Raw genomic sequence first — 17,497 nt, 5'->3', positions numbered from 1 at the left:
CAAACTGCATGCTGGGCAAACCCACAAGAAAAAGAAAACAATAAGTAAAGAAGGAAGAAAATACTGCAAGCCTTCCTTCTACTAAAACTGGGGTAATTCACAATTATTCCACACCTCTTAGCTTCTACACATTAATGCAATTACTTGATTTTTATTAATTACCAGCATAGCTGTTTGTATGCTGTATAGGCCATCCATCTGAATCTTAACATTAAATGCACATAAATACTACCATATGCACACCACAAGTACACACAGTGACTGACTCTCCTCTGTTTGTCTAACCCTCAAAACAAGAGCTCTGATGTCTTCTGAGTGATGCTTATTGAAAATTAAGGAGAGGTAAACTAAGATCTACTTTGGATTCACACCTTCAAAATTCATCACAAATTACTAGTGTGAACAATAAAGAGAGAAGCTTAATCATTTTCCCTACTCCATCCTCAACCCAAGGGTTACAAGGCATAATTACCAGGGCAGAAACTCAGAGTAATTTGGAACTGTCAACTTCAGACCAAACTTTGCAATCTTCACCAGTGAAGGATGTGCCTTTGTATGACACATGCCATCTTAAGACTGGCTTCTGTGCTATTTTTATATTAAGATTAATTAGATGCAATTCAGGTACTGCACCTGGCTGCATCCTGCAATCAATCCCCTATTCAACCCTTATTTCTGAGGGTTAATTTTCATTATGCTCTCAACTTTTCTCTGGCCCGTGATGCTACTCAAGAAAATCAGCTTAACCACCTTCTCCCTGTATAAAATAGGCAGATCTTGCAGACAGCCCGAGGAACTTATTGTCCCAAGCCACCTGGTCTGACGTACCACTCGTTTTCGATCTGACCTCCTTTGCCAAGCTATTTTTCTCCTCCCCTACAATGACCACGTTTTAAAACAGGAATCCTCTTCAAGGGAGCCGTTCCACCCTCCATCATCCCACAAACCCTTCAGAGAGCGCACACTAAATCCAGTTCACTCCCTTTTGTGGGCAGATCAGTAGGCCAAGGGATAGAAAGGATGCAAAAATTTGGTGTTTCTTTGCAACAGAATGCCAAGTTCACAAGATCCAGAAAGGCAGATTACACAATTTTTTAGATCCACGTTTCCTAGGCATACAATTTAAATCTATATGGAAATGCATCCATCTATGCTTCATTCATATATTGAGGAAAGCTGCTCTGCAAATGCAAGAATTAGAAACTTTCATAAATTAAACCTGAGTTTCTGAAGCACAAGTCTGAGGCAGAAAAGGGAATTCTATAATCAGCCCCATGGTCACAAATACACATGGCCCTGAACACCCACCCTCCTGTACATCTACCCTCTGGACAGCAGTTCTAAAACTGGAATTCAATCTCCCTTCCCCAACTCACCCTGCATCCCCTCCAACCCAGTACATTCTAGGGCACTGGATAAGCGGGGAAAAGAATAACTGACATCACACATCTCACATGCCTCTTCAATCAGTTTTCTCTGGAAGACTTCTTGGCAGCAGAGCAACCAGTAGCTATGAATTCTTGGGCTAAGGAGCAGTATTTGAACCACCATCCTTTCTCAAGGACAACAACTCATGCCTCACCTCCACACTGCCCAGACTGAGAACATCCTCCTACTCTTTTAATGTCTTCTGTCCCCCTACAACCAACAAACCAGTATAGGCCAACAAAAAAATTGTATGGTTGTAGCAAAGAGGGCAGTAATGGACAAAAGAGAGTGAGAAGGAAACTCCTTAAACTGTACTTCCCAAAGAAAGTTACAGCCTGAGGGAGAAAGTAAGGTTCAGATTAACTATCACCTCTATGGAGTGTCATGAGGTTTATACCTGGAAAGAACAACTAGATCATTTAATCCATTCCCCGTATATTGCAGGCCATTATATTTTACCCAGACACTTTTAAAGACACTAAACTAAAGCTACTTTAGGCCCAAGGAGGCTAAACTCTGTGCCCAGACAAAGAAGAAGAGATTGAGGATGCACTTTTATCACCTTCATTCCAGCTACTCCTTTATACCCCTGTATTTCCTTCTCATTTCCATACAGCTGTTTGTGGGGCCCTGGAATAAGTGAGGTGGTGGCATGATTCACATTAAAAATAAACCAGCATTATGCTATAACAGTAAGGAAATATGTAATGTCATGTCAGAAAATTCTACAAAGTAAACCATATGGAATTTACCACAGAAAACAAGAAAAAAAACCCCAACAAAAAATCCTAAGATTCCTGCCAGTCTGATGCAGAAGAAAATTCCTTCTTGACTCCACTTGCAGTGATCAGCATTTCAAACAAGACAGGCATCTAACAAAAGTACCACTTGTTTTTCCCCTCTGGAGACCATTCTGTGTGCTTCAGAGCAATCAAAAAAACCTAACTTTTCTTTTAGAACAATTTAGACTGCATTTCACTCGCAACCAGTTAGCACTTCTGCCTGTCTCCCTGTTCATTCATGCTTCAGTTAAATCCTGAGCTCCTTGCATGTTGAGAAGTGCCGCTTCAAAGAAGTTTGAGCAGGGGAAGAATGTTCTAGTCCCCTGCAGGCAACTGCCCAAAGCCCTGGCATGTAATATTTGATAGCACTCGTTACAAAATCCAGATGTCTCATTAGCCAATGCCAGAAGGAATCAGCCTTTCTCTGATATAATATTTTTCCGGAAAACTAAATGAAAGTCTGTGCAAAATGCACAGCATATAAATCATAGAATATATCAAGTTGGAAGACAACACCCATAAGGATCATCGAGTCCAACTCCCAGCTCCTTGCGGGACAACCTAAAACTAAACCGTATTGCTAAGAGCATCATCCAGATGCTCCTTGAACTCCAACAGGCTTGGTGCCATGACCACTTTCCCAGGGAGCCTGTTCCAGTGACTGACCACCCTCTCAGTAAAGAACCTTTTCCTCATGTCCAGCCTGAACTTTGCCTGACGCAGCTTCATACCATTATGAAGCAAGTACCATTATTATAAGTAAATACCATTATTATAAGTAAGACTCTATGCAAACTCACTATTTTGGGGGAAGACGTTTCATTACTTTGGTTACTTTCAGCTCTAGAAAAGCTGTGTCGTCCACATCTTGATACCTATCCAGAGCAAATAACATGAAACATTTGACTTTCTCTGCAATAAACTGCATAAACTGAGTTATTTAAGCTCTGTATTATTTTAAGCCTTCTGGGCAATCTGTAGCTAAACAGTGAACCCAACACCTAGTAGCTGTAACCTAGTGCTAGGCACGGAAAAAAGATCATTCTCCTGATAGAAGTAAAAAAAGGAGATCTCCAAAACTACGTATCAAATTTGTATTTTTGGCTTTGAAATTGCATTGAAAAATAATGTCAAGTACAGTAAGACATAGTCCTGCTGTAATCAGTTTTCCATGACCTCAGAATGCTGCTCCCAGTAGAAAAGAATGAGGATAGTTGAAGTCACTTTTGCTAGGGACGCCAGGCAGTTTGACCGAACCCTATGATTCATTTTAATCAAAAGGCAACCAGTGGAACTACTACACAGAGGACTCAGGAGGTCACTTACCCAAGAAAATCAACCATCACAATACAGCTTTGCAATACACCTCACCCACAAGTAAGCTAGAACAGATTAACAGAGTAAGAGGTGCTAACATATTGACAGCTATCTTCACCCTGGTCTCAACTGAAAATGGCAGATGAAATACTGGTTGATCACTAGAAAAAACTTTCACCATCAAATGAAGGGCCGATTTGATGACAGATAAAAGCCAAGATTCTATAAAGGAATCAAAACAATTATCAGGAGAAATAGTTGTACATAAAAATATTTATTTTTATATTTCTGTACTATCCAAGAAGACCTTTCACTCTTTCATGTCTTTCACTCTTTCATGTTTTTTTGTTAAAGAAATAACTAAGCGAAAGAACAATTTCACAAAGAGGCTGTAAGATAATACTTCAACCATAGGCTTGTGTGCATGAATTTGAAAAAAATCACCAGATGGTACTCCTTCCAGTTCATGAAACCTGTTTGGTAAAGTAATAATAGCTGTTTCAGGTTGACAGTTTTTAAATTAACTGAATACAAGGTAAAGTTAGTAAATAAAGGCAGTAGTTAAATAGGACTCACATTGATAATGCATTAAAGTAATATTGAGAGCAACCCAAGCACATGAAATAACAATATATGTGAAAATACCATGAAGTTCTAGATTTGTAACTGGAATAATATACTAGTATTACCTTTATTAAAGACTGCTGCTATGTTAGCATTTTGTGAGTAAAGGAAGATATGTTAAACATGCTAAGAAACAGAAAAAGTTTAAAGCCTATTTTTGAATCATTATAAATGCAACTTCACATGTGGCTTTCAAGAAAAGGAAACATTTCAACATTCTATAGGCAGAGTATAAGGTTGTGTTAATCTTGGGCTAAGAAGATACCACAGGATGAGTTACCCCAAAATTCACTTTTGGAGAAAGAGCTAAACTTAAAACATCTCTTATATAATGGTTGCCTCACTGATTCTTTCTTCTCAGCTTTGGTAATTCAGAATAATTTTATAGCTTTAAGACAACAACATAATTTCTATTACAACAGAAACAAAATATTATGGTTTAGAAAAAGAAAACAGACCAGCCAGTTAGGAACACAGGACTTGGTCAGGAAAACTTGGTATTAAGCCCTAATAAAGCTGCTGGTTTGCTGTGTTGTCTTTGGAAAGTTATTTTCTCCCAAAATAATTTCCTGTCTATGATGTAACAAAGGGCAGCGATTACTTGCTTTTGTAATGTGTTTTGAGGTCCTCAAATAAAATTCTATCTAAATGCAAAATATTTCTATTACCACACACCAAAGACATAGGATAGAACATAATTACAAAGAAGAAAGATCCAAGTCAGCAAAGCATTTCCGTACACATAGGACTTCAACTGTGTATTTGTATTTTTGTTGAATTAGGATCACAACCATCTGCTGCAAATTAAATCCAGTGTTCTTGCACAATTCTTTTTTGAAACTATACTGCAGTGCCTGCCAGCTGATTCAAATTATGGTATCACTTATTACATATGTATGAGATCAACATAAACTATGTAGTTTGCTGGACCTAAATTTGAGGAGGAATGCAAGAGCCTCATCTAAAATGAGGAGCCTCAAATTCAGTTCAAACCACTTACTCAGTCCCACAGCACTTACAGTTTATAAGAGTCTGTTTTCAGCACTGAAAAACTTTCAGATACCCAAAGCTTTTCTTTTATTCAAAAGCACTTTTTCCTGTAATGAAGTGTGACTCGCCACCCAAATACACTGCCCTATTTAGGGGCTATCACATGTCTCCAAATGAGATTATATCTCTTGGTAACGGGAGTTAAAAAACAAAAAAATAGTCAAAAAGAGCAGGCAACACTGCCCATGACTCTCTAACCCAGTGGTTAAGACTGTTACTTGGACAGAAGGAATTGTGAGCTCCAAACTCTACACCAAAAACTGTTTCTCTATATTAATAATCTAAAATATATAGTTCCTGTACTGATTGTACTTCATCCATCTCCCTTCCAATGCACATCTGACACTTGCAAAATGTCCCTGTGAGGAGGAAGGGCAAGTAATCTAGTCACTGAGACTCTGGCCTGGTCTTATTGCTGCCAGCTGTGAAGTAAAAGAAAGAATGACCTTAAAGGCCTTTTATGAAGAAAGGATATGTCAGCTACAACAGGAAAAGAGTTGTATCTCTGAATTCTCAATGTGGGGATTACACGGCAAAATGCTTATGGCCAAGGGGGAACATACTTAGGATGTTTTTTGCCAATGATTTCATTATTAGAGGATTACTGACAGCCTACATGCATAGAACAAAACCAAATTCTGCTGCTAGTTGTTAGTTTTTATTTATTTCTATACCAACATTTCTTTCTTTGTCATGATTAGGGACGATAGTAATGGATTAATCGAGTTGGAATTATGATATTGTTTATATTTAGCTTGAGTTTTACAACAATCGTTTCTTCTGTTGAACAATCAGTTTTCCCTTAAAATCAGAATACTTCCAGCAGTAATTACAATGAGGCACTGTCTGCCTAAGTAGACAGGAAGATAAAGTTCGTATTTTAAAGTCCGCAAGCATATTTCAAATTAAAAAAACCCCAACAAACAAGCACAGCAAGGATGACAAGTTTCATTTCAGATTGCAATGTCATGTTAAAAATGAAATTTCTTAATTTTGATAACTTTCAAAAACTGGAGTCATCAAATATTGCCATCATGCAATATTAAATATTTCCACCAGATGTCTCCAATATATTATTTTACACAGAGTTACATCTGAGTTACTACACTTGAAATGGAACGCAAGTTTAGCAAAATATTAAAGAAATAAAGAAAAAGCTGAAACTAAATATTTATCTGTTTAGACATGGATACCTTAGGACTGTCCATAAATTGTGTCAGTTCCACAGTGTTACCTGAAGAAACAGCATTTTTTTGGACTAACATTTTGGCCAAACGTTATACAAACAAACAAAAAAAAGAGTTCATGGCTTCCACTTTTAAGAGGCACATCAGATCATGTCTTGAGACGTACATTTTCAGAGCAATGTAAGTTTGTAATTGGCATGAATGAGTTTTGGTTTACTAAACATTTTGTTTGTTTTTTAAATCAGAAAGGGTTTGCAGACCCAAACTAAAGACGACTGTTTTCAGAACTCTCTGATGTAAGCATGCAGTAATCCAGTTATTTATTAATAGCCTTTGTGGATTACTCCCACTCACTGCCTTGAAACTTTCACTCAGACTGTCAGCCTGAGTCAGAACATAAGCAATGCTCAATACATATAAACCCAGTGCCAGTAGAGAATTTCAAGGACAAAAGGGAATGTTCAACGCTGCTAATTCTCAGACCTGCATATCACCAAGTTATGCTTCAAAGGCATCTTTATAAGAGAACTCCTACAGAATCCTTGTCATTTCCCTGTGCTTCAAAGTAGCACTTTGTGTATCTGGTAGATGCGACAGAACAAACTTTGCTTTATAATTACTTACATATATGAGCAACTTTACATACAAGCGTATCTATATTTAAGTCCAGAAGCGCACTTGTTTATTCAAATTAGTTTATACCTGAAAATTAAAGACTCAAAAGTCTCTACAGGATCAAGGATAGAAGGCACATATTATTTACTAAGAAGCTGAGGATACTATCCTGGAAGCAATGTCAGGTGACAAGATTGTTGGCTTACATAAAAGCCAAATCCATCTTTCAAGGTTCTCAACATAGTTTACACAGGTTTATTAGATTTTGAATTTTGCTGAAAGATAGGGGAGTATACCTCTATTCACAGCAGACAGGACGGGTCAGACAGAAATCAATTACAACCCATCTTCTCAAAAGATACTTCCATTAGCAACAACAGTTCTCTCTTTAGAATAATCAACTTATAGGTTCAAATGACTAAGATGATACAGGTGCTCAACAGCACAGGAGACATTCAATTTTATCTACCAAAACTTTCAACTGAAAGAACAAAAAGCATACCAATGACAAGTTACATCCTGAGGTCTTCAGCCAATTCAGTAATTTAACATGGCATCTCTCTCTCTCATTTATGTCAAAGAAATCTTTGATTATGTTTTCCATAACAGCAGAAAACCCACAAATTTCAAATGCTAGTCTCTAAGGCCAATGCTAAAGTGTAACTGTTGTTTGGGCTGGTGACAAAAATAGCTCCTTTAAAACAGGTAAAAAATTTTCTTACTTTTATTTAATTCCCTTTGAAGAAAATTAAGGCCATATACTTAATCCATAGTACAGAAGCAGATGCCTTGTGTATAATCCAACAACTCTTCCAGAATAACATAATATGGATTTAAACTTTCTTTTTCAAAATCAACTAATAAACAAATATATGTCAATGGATTCAATTGTTGTAGCAATATTTCCAGAAATAGTTTGGTTATCTAGATTTTTAGACTCCAAAGTAAAAACAGCTGCGTGTTCTTAGCTCACTATCCATGAACTCTGAACTGAGATGAAGTCATACAGTGACACTGTCCAAGCATGCAGTGCAGAAATATGGCAGGTCATATATACTTTTTAGCAGAGGGAAGAGGAGCATCACTCTGCATTTTCTGGAGTAACATAACGTGATACATAACCTACTATCATAAAGAGTGCTACAATAAATATGTGTAGTACCTATAAGCATTTACAAACATGCTTGGACTGCATCTGTCCAGAGAGTAAGAGACTACTTTTCCCCTCAATTATATAATTTGTCAAACAAAGCAGAGTTTATAAATATTTATTAATAGGAAAACACCAAAAGTATTTTTGTTTTCTTTATATTTAATTTAGCACGCAGAATCAACTCACATTAAGTTTTTATGAACGGCCAGGCCACCATAAAAGGGGCATACAACTCCTACATGGTTCGCTACCTGGCAACAATGCACATAAACAGTGTTTTTATCAGCAATCCCTCTAAAGAAAAAACAAACAAACAAAAAAAAAAACCCCAACAAAACCAACAGTGTAAGAAAAGTAAGATCTGTTAAATCAAAAGACCTTGTATTGGGCAGTGCACAAGAAAAATAATTTCTAGTACCTCTGTAAAGGTCATCTTCAGTTTTTATTGCAGTTTGCTTTCGTTTGTGTCTCTTACTTTGAAGAACTGTACAATACCTGTCCAGTATATGCAAAGTCCAGGGCTTGTTTTAAACCGAGGCTTGTGACACCATGCAAATTCACCTCATCAGCTTCACTTTCAACCATGCAGAGACTGAACATTGCCTATGGAAAGAAAAGAAATGTTATTAACCATTAAAGAAACACCCAGTGAAGGTCCAGGAAGAAGACTGATTTTTCCATCTTCACTAACCTTTGTTTTCCCTTGGATAAGAATTCTAAATAGCAACAAGGTTGGTGTAGATCTCATTCTAACTCACAAGTTTTCAATGCTAACCCCATAGCAATCAATGTTGCAACTGAGTCGTTTTATCAACAAAAATACAAAATCTTATTCTGGAAAAACTGAAGCAAATCCCTTTGGTCCATGTATATATACTTCTTAAAGAAATAATTCCATTGAAATCAATGTTAACAGTCACAAAATAACATATCATTCAATAAAAAAGATAAAGAATTGGACTCTGGAAAAAATAAATAAAACTACACAAGCACCACTACAAATAATACTTATGTATAGTATCATTACATATAGGAAGGAAAAATAAGCCATACACAATTATTTGTATGAGACGAAGGGGCAATTAATACACCAACTTTTATAAACAATCCTTTCCAAACAAGCATCTCAGAACAGAATGTGAACAATAAAATACTCAAGTTATTGAATGAGGAGGAAGGATGGAGATGCAGTCACCTAAACTTACAACATCCCCTTACTTGTTACTGCCCCAGTTTCTCAGATGTTAAAACCTAAACTGAAGATTGGTAAGGTGCTTCCCTTATGGAACTTCCCTGAAAATAACACTGAGGAGAGCAACTGTCCCTTTCATCCAGTCTTACCTTCCAAATCATCAGTCTTCAGTGCCTCCCTGGACTGAAGCAACTGTACTCAGTCTCTGGATCCTTGTAGGAATCTTTGTCTTCCCATCTCTGTTAAACTAAGATTGCTGTCTTTGCCCTACACTCTTTCCTCCCAGCCTGCACTCCCGCTGCAGTACCCCTACTTACCACTCCTTCCTTCATCTATTAGTCCCATTCTCCATTCTTTGTCACTCTCCAACACATTTTTTAACAAAATATACCACTCAGTTTTTAGACAGTAAACTGCGGACAAATAAACTGAACAGTTCTACCATCTGTCATTGCTAAAGAGAGTCTAAACTTATCCCCAGTAGGTTTTGCACCAAACTTAATGCCTCTACGGAGGCTACCAAACATCACCTTGAATAGAATAGAATCATTAAGGTTTGGAAAAGACCTCTAAGATCATCAAGTCCAACCATCAACCCAACACCACCATAGTGCCACAGCTATGCATTTTTTGAACACGTCCAGGGATAGTGACTCCACCACTTCCCTGGACAGCCTGTTCTGATGCCTGACAACCCTTTCACTGAAGAAATTTTTCCTAATATCCACTCTAAGCCTCCCCTGGCACAAATTGAGGCCGTTCCCTCTTGTCATATAGCTTGTTAATTGGGAGAAGAGACCAATCCCACCTCGCTACAGCCTCCTTTTCTCCAAACTAAACAACCCCAGTTCCCTCAGCTGCTCCTTATAAGACTTGTGCTCCAGGCCCTTCACCAGCTTTGTTGCCCTTCTTTGGACACAGTTGTGGTGGGTTGACTCTGGCTGGATGCCAGGTGCCCACCAAAGCTGCTCTATCACTCCCCCCCTCAGCTGGACAGGGGAGAGAAAACATAACAAAGGGCTCGTGGGTCGAGATAATGACAGGGAGAGATCACTCACCAATGACCGTCACAGGCAAAACAGACTCGACTTGAGGAAAATTAATTTATTGCCAGTCAACAAGAGTAGGGTAACGAGAAAGAAAACCAAATCTTAAAACACCTTCCCTCCACCCCTCCCTTCTTTCCGGGCACAGTTTCACTCCCGGATTCTCTACCTATGCCCCGCAGTGGCACAGGGGGATCGGGAATGGGAGTTACGGTCAGTTCATCACGTTATCTCTGCTCCTTCATCCTCTTCAGGGCAGGACTCTTCACACTCTTCCCTTGCTCCAGTGTGGGGTCCCACCCACGGGCTGCAGTCCTCCATGAACTTCTCCAATGTGGGTCCTTCCCACAGGATACAGTTCTTCACAAACTGCTCCAGCATGAGTTCCTTCCACGGGCTGCAGTCCTTCAGGCCCAGACTGCTCCAGCATGGGTCCCCCGCAGGGTCACAAGTCCTGCCAGTAAACCTGCTCCAGCGTGGGCTCCTCTCTCCACGGGGCCACAGGTCCTGCCAGGAGCCTGGTCCAGCGCGAGCTTCCCACAAGGTCACAACCTCCTTCGGGCACCCACCTGCTCCGGCGTGGGGTCCTCCAGGGGCTGCAGGTGGAGATCTGCTCCCCCGTGGACCTCCCTGGGCTGCAGGGGGACAGCCTGCCTCACCATGGTCTTCCCCACGGGCTGCAGGGGAATCTCTGCTCTGGCGCCTGGAGCACCTCCTCCCCTCCTTCTGCACTGACCTGGGGGTCTGCAGGGTTCTTTCTCTCACATGTTCTCCTTTCTCCGGCTGCCATTTCTGTGTGTCCTGTAACTTTTTCTCCTTCTTAAATCTGTTCTCCTAGAGGCACTACCACCATCACTTATCGGCTTGGCCCCAGCCGGCAGCGGGTCTGTCTTAGAGCCAGGTGATATTGGCTCTGTTGAACACAGGGGAAGCTTCCAGCAGCTTCTCACAGAAGCCACCACTGTAATCCCCCCACTACCAAAACCTTGCCACACAAACCCAATACAATGTTCTAGCACCTCCATGTCTTTCCCGTAGTGAGGGGCCCAAAACTGACCACAGCACTCGAGGTGCAGCCTCACCAGTGCCCAGTACAGGGCAACCATCACCTCCCTGCTCCTGCTGGCCACACTATTTCTGATACAGGCCAGGATGCCGTTGGCCTTCTTGGACACCTGGGCATGCTGCCAGCTCATTCAGCCGGCTGTCAACCAGCACCCCAGGTCTTTTTCTGCCGGGCAGCTTTCCAGCCACACTTCCCCAAGCCTGTAGCATTACATGGGGTTGTTGTGACCCAAGTGCAGGACCCGGCACTTGGCCTTGTTGAACCCCATACAATTGGCCTCGGGTCCATTGATCCAGCCTGTCCAGATCCCTCTGTAGAGCCTTCCTACCCTCGAGCAGATCAACACTCCCTCCCAACTTGGTGTCATCCACAAACTTGCTGAGGGTGCACTTGATCCCCTCGTCCAGATCATTGATAAAGATATTAAAAAGAGAACTGGCCCCAATACTGAGCCCTGGGGAACACCACTTGTGACTGGCCACCAGCTCTAGTAAAGAAGCACTTCTTATGAACATACTCTCTGCCAAATCTGTTTCTACTTTGGCTGATACCTGCAGAAGCTGAGGCAGTCAACAAGAACACTGGATTTCATATGTGCAACCTGTCCACCAAGCACTGCTGAATTTTAAGGAAAAAATAAGCCCCCCCCACCCCCCAACAGTTTAGCACATAGCATTCACCTGGACCCAGGTACCTTTTTTGAAGAACTGAGTGTTTCCTGCAAATAAGTAATTTCTTCTGAAAATGTTAATATTTTCATCATTAAAATGCCATAATTTGACATAAATCTGTTGCCTGGAAATCATCCAGTATAAGCAAGAGTGACATTTATCATAGTCACTCCCTGTATTTTTGCAATTTCTATTTCAATAAAGTGATATCAGGGCTTCTTCCAAACTGGCAAGAAAAAAGAAGCATCAAATAGTTTAAAAGGTTTATCAAAAAAAAAAAAATTTAGTTAGACACAGCCATGAAATATACTTAGATAGAAAAAAAAATAAATTCTAACAAGTTCAGACACTTCTCTAATTCCATTAAAATTAATTAGAGTTGGACATTTCATTGTCATTTAGATGTATCAAATGAGTTCTAATAGCTACTGTGAGGCTTCAGGACTTGCCAGGAGCTGCAAGGTACCCATCAGCCACCTGCTCCCTGCAAAAGCAGACCTGCAGTTTGTGTCTGGAAGAGACAAGCTTCTCTACTCAGAAATTCACTACTAAATAAACTTTTGGGATAATATTCTTTTCACACACCAATTCCTGAATAAAGAGAGTAAAGTCTCAAAGCAACACCTGTCTACATAGGGGTAGATTTTCACACCTTCTGTACACTCAGTTCCATCACAGCCTGCCTGCAGAAAGGCTGGAAAAGCTCAGTGATACAAGATCCTGCATTCTCCGACTGTGCTACAGCAACTGTCTGTACACCACCTACCTGTACAAAGGAACCATCAAAAGAGAGTGTGGTTACTACTAAAGTTTCTAGTCTGATCAAGGGCTGAAGCCCTACACAACAGGTTAGGGTTATAGATACAAAGAAACACTTAACTGAATCTCATCTGTACACCATGAATCACTTCTGTGAAGAACTGGTAGAGTTCTTCTTCGTAGACCTACTAACTTTACCTTTAAGAGACTATTCTATTGTATCACAAAGATTCCAACACGGTCCTTACACAAGGCTTATTGCTGCACTTAACTTAGTGGCCTGATCCTGCTGAGTTTACTAACTCAGTTACTGTCCATGATCATCCACAGCATTTAACGAACGCAGCCTCCAGCAGAGCTTTGACCCCCTGCCAACTAGCGCTCTCCAAGTCAATGCCCAGTCTATGGTTCAGGGGTAACTCAAGCTATGGCTGTTCTAAATAGACAGCATGAATAAAGCAAACCTGTTTGCAGAGAGGAGAAGGTTTAACCATACAGACATGAGCCATGCTGTGCCAGTCACTTTTAAAGCCAGAAAACATGCTCTTATCCATCTTATTTACTAGTGCAGGCATAGTCTAATAGTGCAATAGGCTATTAGAACTGGAGCTGCCAGTAAGTCATAGGACTGTGGCTTTGCGTGCCATCTGCTATATGGAGTTCATTTTCTCCCATACTATCCTCCCAGTGTTCTGTGGAAGTTTTTGATACAGAGTATGAACTACATTTGTTTCTCGGGGGCAAGGCCAAAGAACTTGATCGAAAGATAAGGTCTGCAATGGTCCTCAAGACAGTTCACATTCAGCTGAACTGGATTAGCCTCCAGGAAAGTACTCTCCCACACAGATGAACCTAGTACTGCTCAGTGATCCACACTCCCTTCACCAGCAGGCAAATTTCCTTCTCAGCCCAATAGTTTAAAGGTTTAATCCAGCATGAAAAAAACCTGTTCAATCATAGGCAGAAATTGAGCTTTAACTCAGTCTGTAATTTGGACTGCTGTACTCAAATATTGTAGTTTTAACTGTAGAAACATATGGATCATTAAATTCTGGCTTGAGACTTCACCAATACCTGGAGAATGAGTTACAATTGGGCTGTCAAACTCTGATTTCAGTTGCATCTCTGAAGATGCTCTGAGGTTTTGTGAGCTTAAATAGATCCATCAGTCATGATTTTAATGCAAGGCTAGTAGCCTACTTTATTTTTCCCTTGGGTACATTAAAAGTAAGGCAATAAGATAAATATCTCAGGTGGATATACAAGTGACAGACAAGAAAAACAGTGAAATATAAAATATTCGGACAAGTGCACAATTCGAAGTCAAACTTACCAGAAAAGTGACCAAATTTGGCTAAGCATGAAATGTTAATTATTTTAGTTATTAATTTCATTCAACAATGCTAACATGTCTTACTTTATTCGGCTTGGACAAAATAAAATCTCTTTGAAAACACCTCATTCCTCCTCCAAGAGCTTCACGAGAGTGGGCAGTACAAGTTGCCAATATGTTAACCAAAAATCCCTTTCATAATAAAACCCACTGGTGAGAGGATCTGTCTTTTCTTCCAGTTCCTTTAAATATCCACGTCTTGTTCTGCCATCGAAATCACTCAATGAGCCAACATTGTGGGAAATACAGTGATTATTTAAATTCTGCTGTTTTAGTCAAGATTTTAATTAAGTATACCAATTCCCCAAAAGAAAAGTAAACACAATCCACTTCCCATTCTGTGGCAACTGCTCCAAAATTCAGGTTTCAACATCCTGTCACAAATGGAAATATTCCATTTGTGGAATTTCTCCTCACATTCCAAGCTCACAATTGTTTAAGAAGCTACAGATTAGGATGACCTCATTTTTGTGGGGCAAGCAGACGTTTTATTAGCTGTTAAAAGAGGAGGAAGGAAGGAATCAACCCTCTATTCTTCTAATTTTGGCTTGAAACAGAAACAGAGCTAGAGAACTATTCCTAAAGGAAAACAAAAACAAAGCACACAATCCGTAGATAAAAATAATCAAACCATAAAACAACTCTCAGACTCTTGAAAATTTGACTTCAAAGTGACATGGCAAGTTGGCAGGCATTTAATACACAGCACAACTGCATGCAGTTTCGCTACTTTGCCCTCAGCAGGCAAAGGCACCTTTATAAAATGGTTTCTTCTGCAAATACAGAACACAAAAGACAAGAGCTCAAAACTGAATGACACACAACAACAGGGTGACCAGGCTCAGATGTGATCAAATTTGATGTAACCAGGCAGAATAGTCTGAGTAAAAGATACTTAGAACAGTCATTGTATCTAACTTTCCACGTTCAGCTTCTGCTGCTGAGCTTAGCTTTCAAAAGCAAAATGCAAAATGGGTGTAAAATACCACCAAATCAGAATAATGCATTACTGTTAAAATAAGTATAAGACAAAATAATGTCTAGATACATTGATTTTATCACTCAGCACTGCAACAATCCTCACAACATGCAACTTTAAGAACAGACACCAGGGTCACAGAAACACAAAATTATATTCAAAATCCCCAAAATACAAATTGCTCACTGTCACAATGGTGAGGTAAAAAACTGCTCGTCTTTGAGTCATTTTCTTACTTACTCAGATGTTCCATATCCATGAGAGTAATGAGCCTGTCCTCACTTGTACACATCAATCTTGCAGTCATGTCACGCATAGCAAGCAGTAAATCATCACAAAACAATGAAGTTGTATGATATTTTACACAAGTAAACTCTTTCAGTGAATTCCACTCAACTTAGTGGCCTTTTAAAGGCAAGAAACAGATTCAAAACGTACGCAGCCTCAAGAGACAGGTAAATGAATATAAAAATGGTTATGCTGTTAAAAAACCACAGTGACCAAAATTATAAGTAACTTACTGTTATGACGCAGGGAAAGAAACTGGAATTCTTATTATTGAGCTTTTATAAGCTTTCTGCTGGGAGTTAAAGAAAAAATAAATAAAACTGAACACTGAGGTAACCACTAGATTCTAATGTAAATCTGCATAAAAACTGTTTAACATTTAAGAGATTTTTAAAGGAAAATAATAAAGTCATTAAATTAATGATCATATGATATATTGGGTAAATAATGGATAGAAGGGAAATTGGTAAAATACCTGAAAACTTGAGAGAAAAGGAGAGGAAATTGTCATCAGGGCCTGTAATAATAGTATCTGAAGTTAGGCAGCTGTATAACAAAAGTAAGTAAAAATGTTTTCTGGGTAATCAATAGATAGAAATAGGCATGTTTAGACACCAATTTACAGAACTTAGTGGGATGAAATATCTTTTGTACTTTAACTATAGAGGAAGCCTAAACACTTAGCTTAGCCCAGATGCCTAAAATAGGTGAAAATTTTAATCCTAAGATTAAAGTGTTGAGTGAATTGAAGGATGAAAGTTGAAGAGATAAGAGTGAATTGTGTCCTTTTAGTGTATTCATTTTAGAAGAACATAAGAACTTCCGAAGATGAGTATTTCTGCAATTAAAGCTACAAACAATGACAGCAATAATAAACTAAGAAATGTTTGCATCTGTAAATTTCTTTCCTGTGACAAATTACTACATATAAGAACCAAAGTTTTCTTTCATTTCTCTGAACTCACATAAAGTCCTTTCTAGTTGAAAAGCCTTAGGTGAGCGGGTCTTCAAAAAAAAAAAAAAAAAAAAAGTTACAGATCACCAATTATGAGAGGTTGAATCCACACAAAATGCCTTCAGTTTGCCTATCTTGACCTTCTTATGCTCATCTGTTACTTCAGCTACATGAGCCCCTAGCCAACTTTTCTGGTATGTTCCAAATGGGAGATGAGCAAATGATCATTTAAATTACTGCCTTCAAGAAATACCCTGGCTCTTCTAGGAGTAAAGTACACGGTTCCAAGTTTATAGCAATTACCTCTACAATATGTCAAATTTCCCTCAGCAAGATTGTGAAAAGACATTCGTCATTATCCATTTTTCTTTGATTCAACTCTAAATGCAACTTGCAAAAGAAATCTAAGTGTTCAAAAACCAAAAAGTAAGCTGAACTTACTACAGCAATCTACAGTAACCCAAAGAGCAACATTTCCAAATTTCCTCCCTCTGTTTCTCTAACACTGTTTTGGTAACTACCAGCAGCCCTAGTTCCGAGTTCGCTACAATACCAAATGAACATTTGGACCTCCCCACAAATGCATAGCTCTGACCTACACAAATTCTTGTTCAACCACAAACTTAGTAGTAGATAGCAAGCATAATAGTAAAGTCCTGGGATACTTTAGAATCACCTCCATTAAAAACTGCATTCATATGATGTTCATACGGTTTCAGCAAGGCCAAGCTTGTTTTTCAGAACACAGTGCAAATAACTCAGTCCATCTCCCATTTGGCTTATCCCACCACCTTTCATCCTTGACTCCGACTGGCATTTGGAAGCTTTTGCAACTGATGTGCAAGAGCCTGTCTTTACCTTCAGCTGCTGTTCTTCTGTGGCTGTCCAGAAATCTGACACATTCTCTACTGCAAAGTGCATACGCATTTGCTGTACTTCCCCACAATCAGCAGCAGATAGGGAAAGTGGAAAGTTCGCACACCGTGAACTAC

General features: G+C 39.4%; 1 protein-coding gene across 5 annotated transcripts in view; it reads right to left on the bottom strand.

The window, feature by feature from the left end:
* Window positions 1-17,497, bottom strand: part of KLHL32 (kelch like family member 32) — a 130,395-nt gene that overhangs the window by 64,113 nt on the left and 48,785 nt on the right. For 4 of the 5 annotated variants that reach the window (XM_049817648.1, XM_049817647.1, XM_049817649.1 and 1 more), the window contains exon 4: window positions 8,652-8,759. In XM_049817648.1, coding sequence (XP_049673605.1) covers window positions 8,652-8,759 — 108 coding nt within the window. Of the gene's footprint in view, window positions 1-8,574; window positions 8,611-8,651; window positions 8,760-17,497 lie in introns of those variants that run through there. The other variant, XM_049817651.1, reaches the window with a different exon arrangement.

The sequence above is a fragment of the Accipiter gentilis genome, chromosome 15, assembly GCF_929443795.1.
Source record: "Accipiter gentilis chromosome 15, bAccGen1.1, whole genome shotgun sequence".
Lineage (NCBI taxonomy): Eukaryota > Metazoa > Chordata > Aves > Accipitriformes > Accipitridae > Astur > Astur gentilis.
Note: the sequence above shows the minus strand (reverse complement) of the source record. Positions and strands in the feature narration are given on the sequence as shown.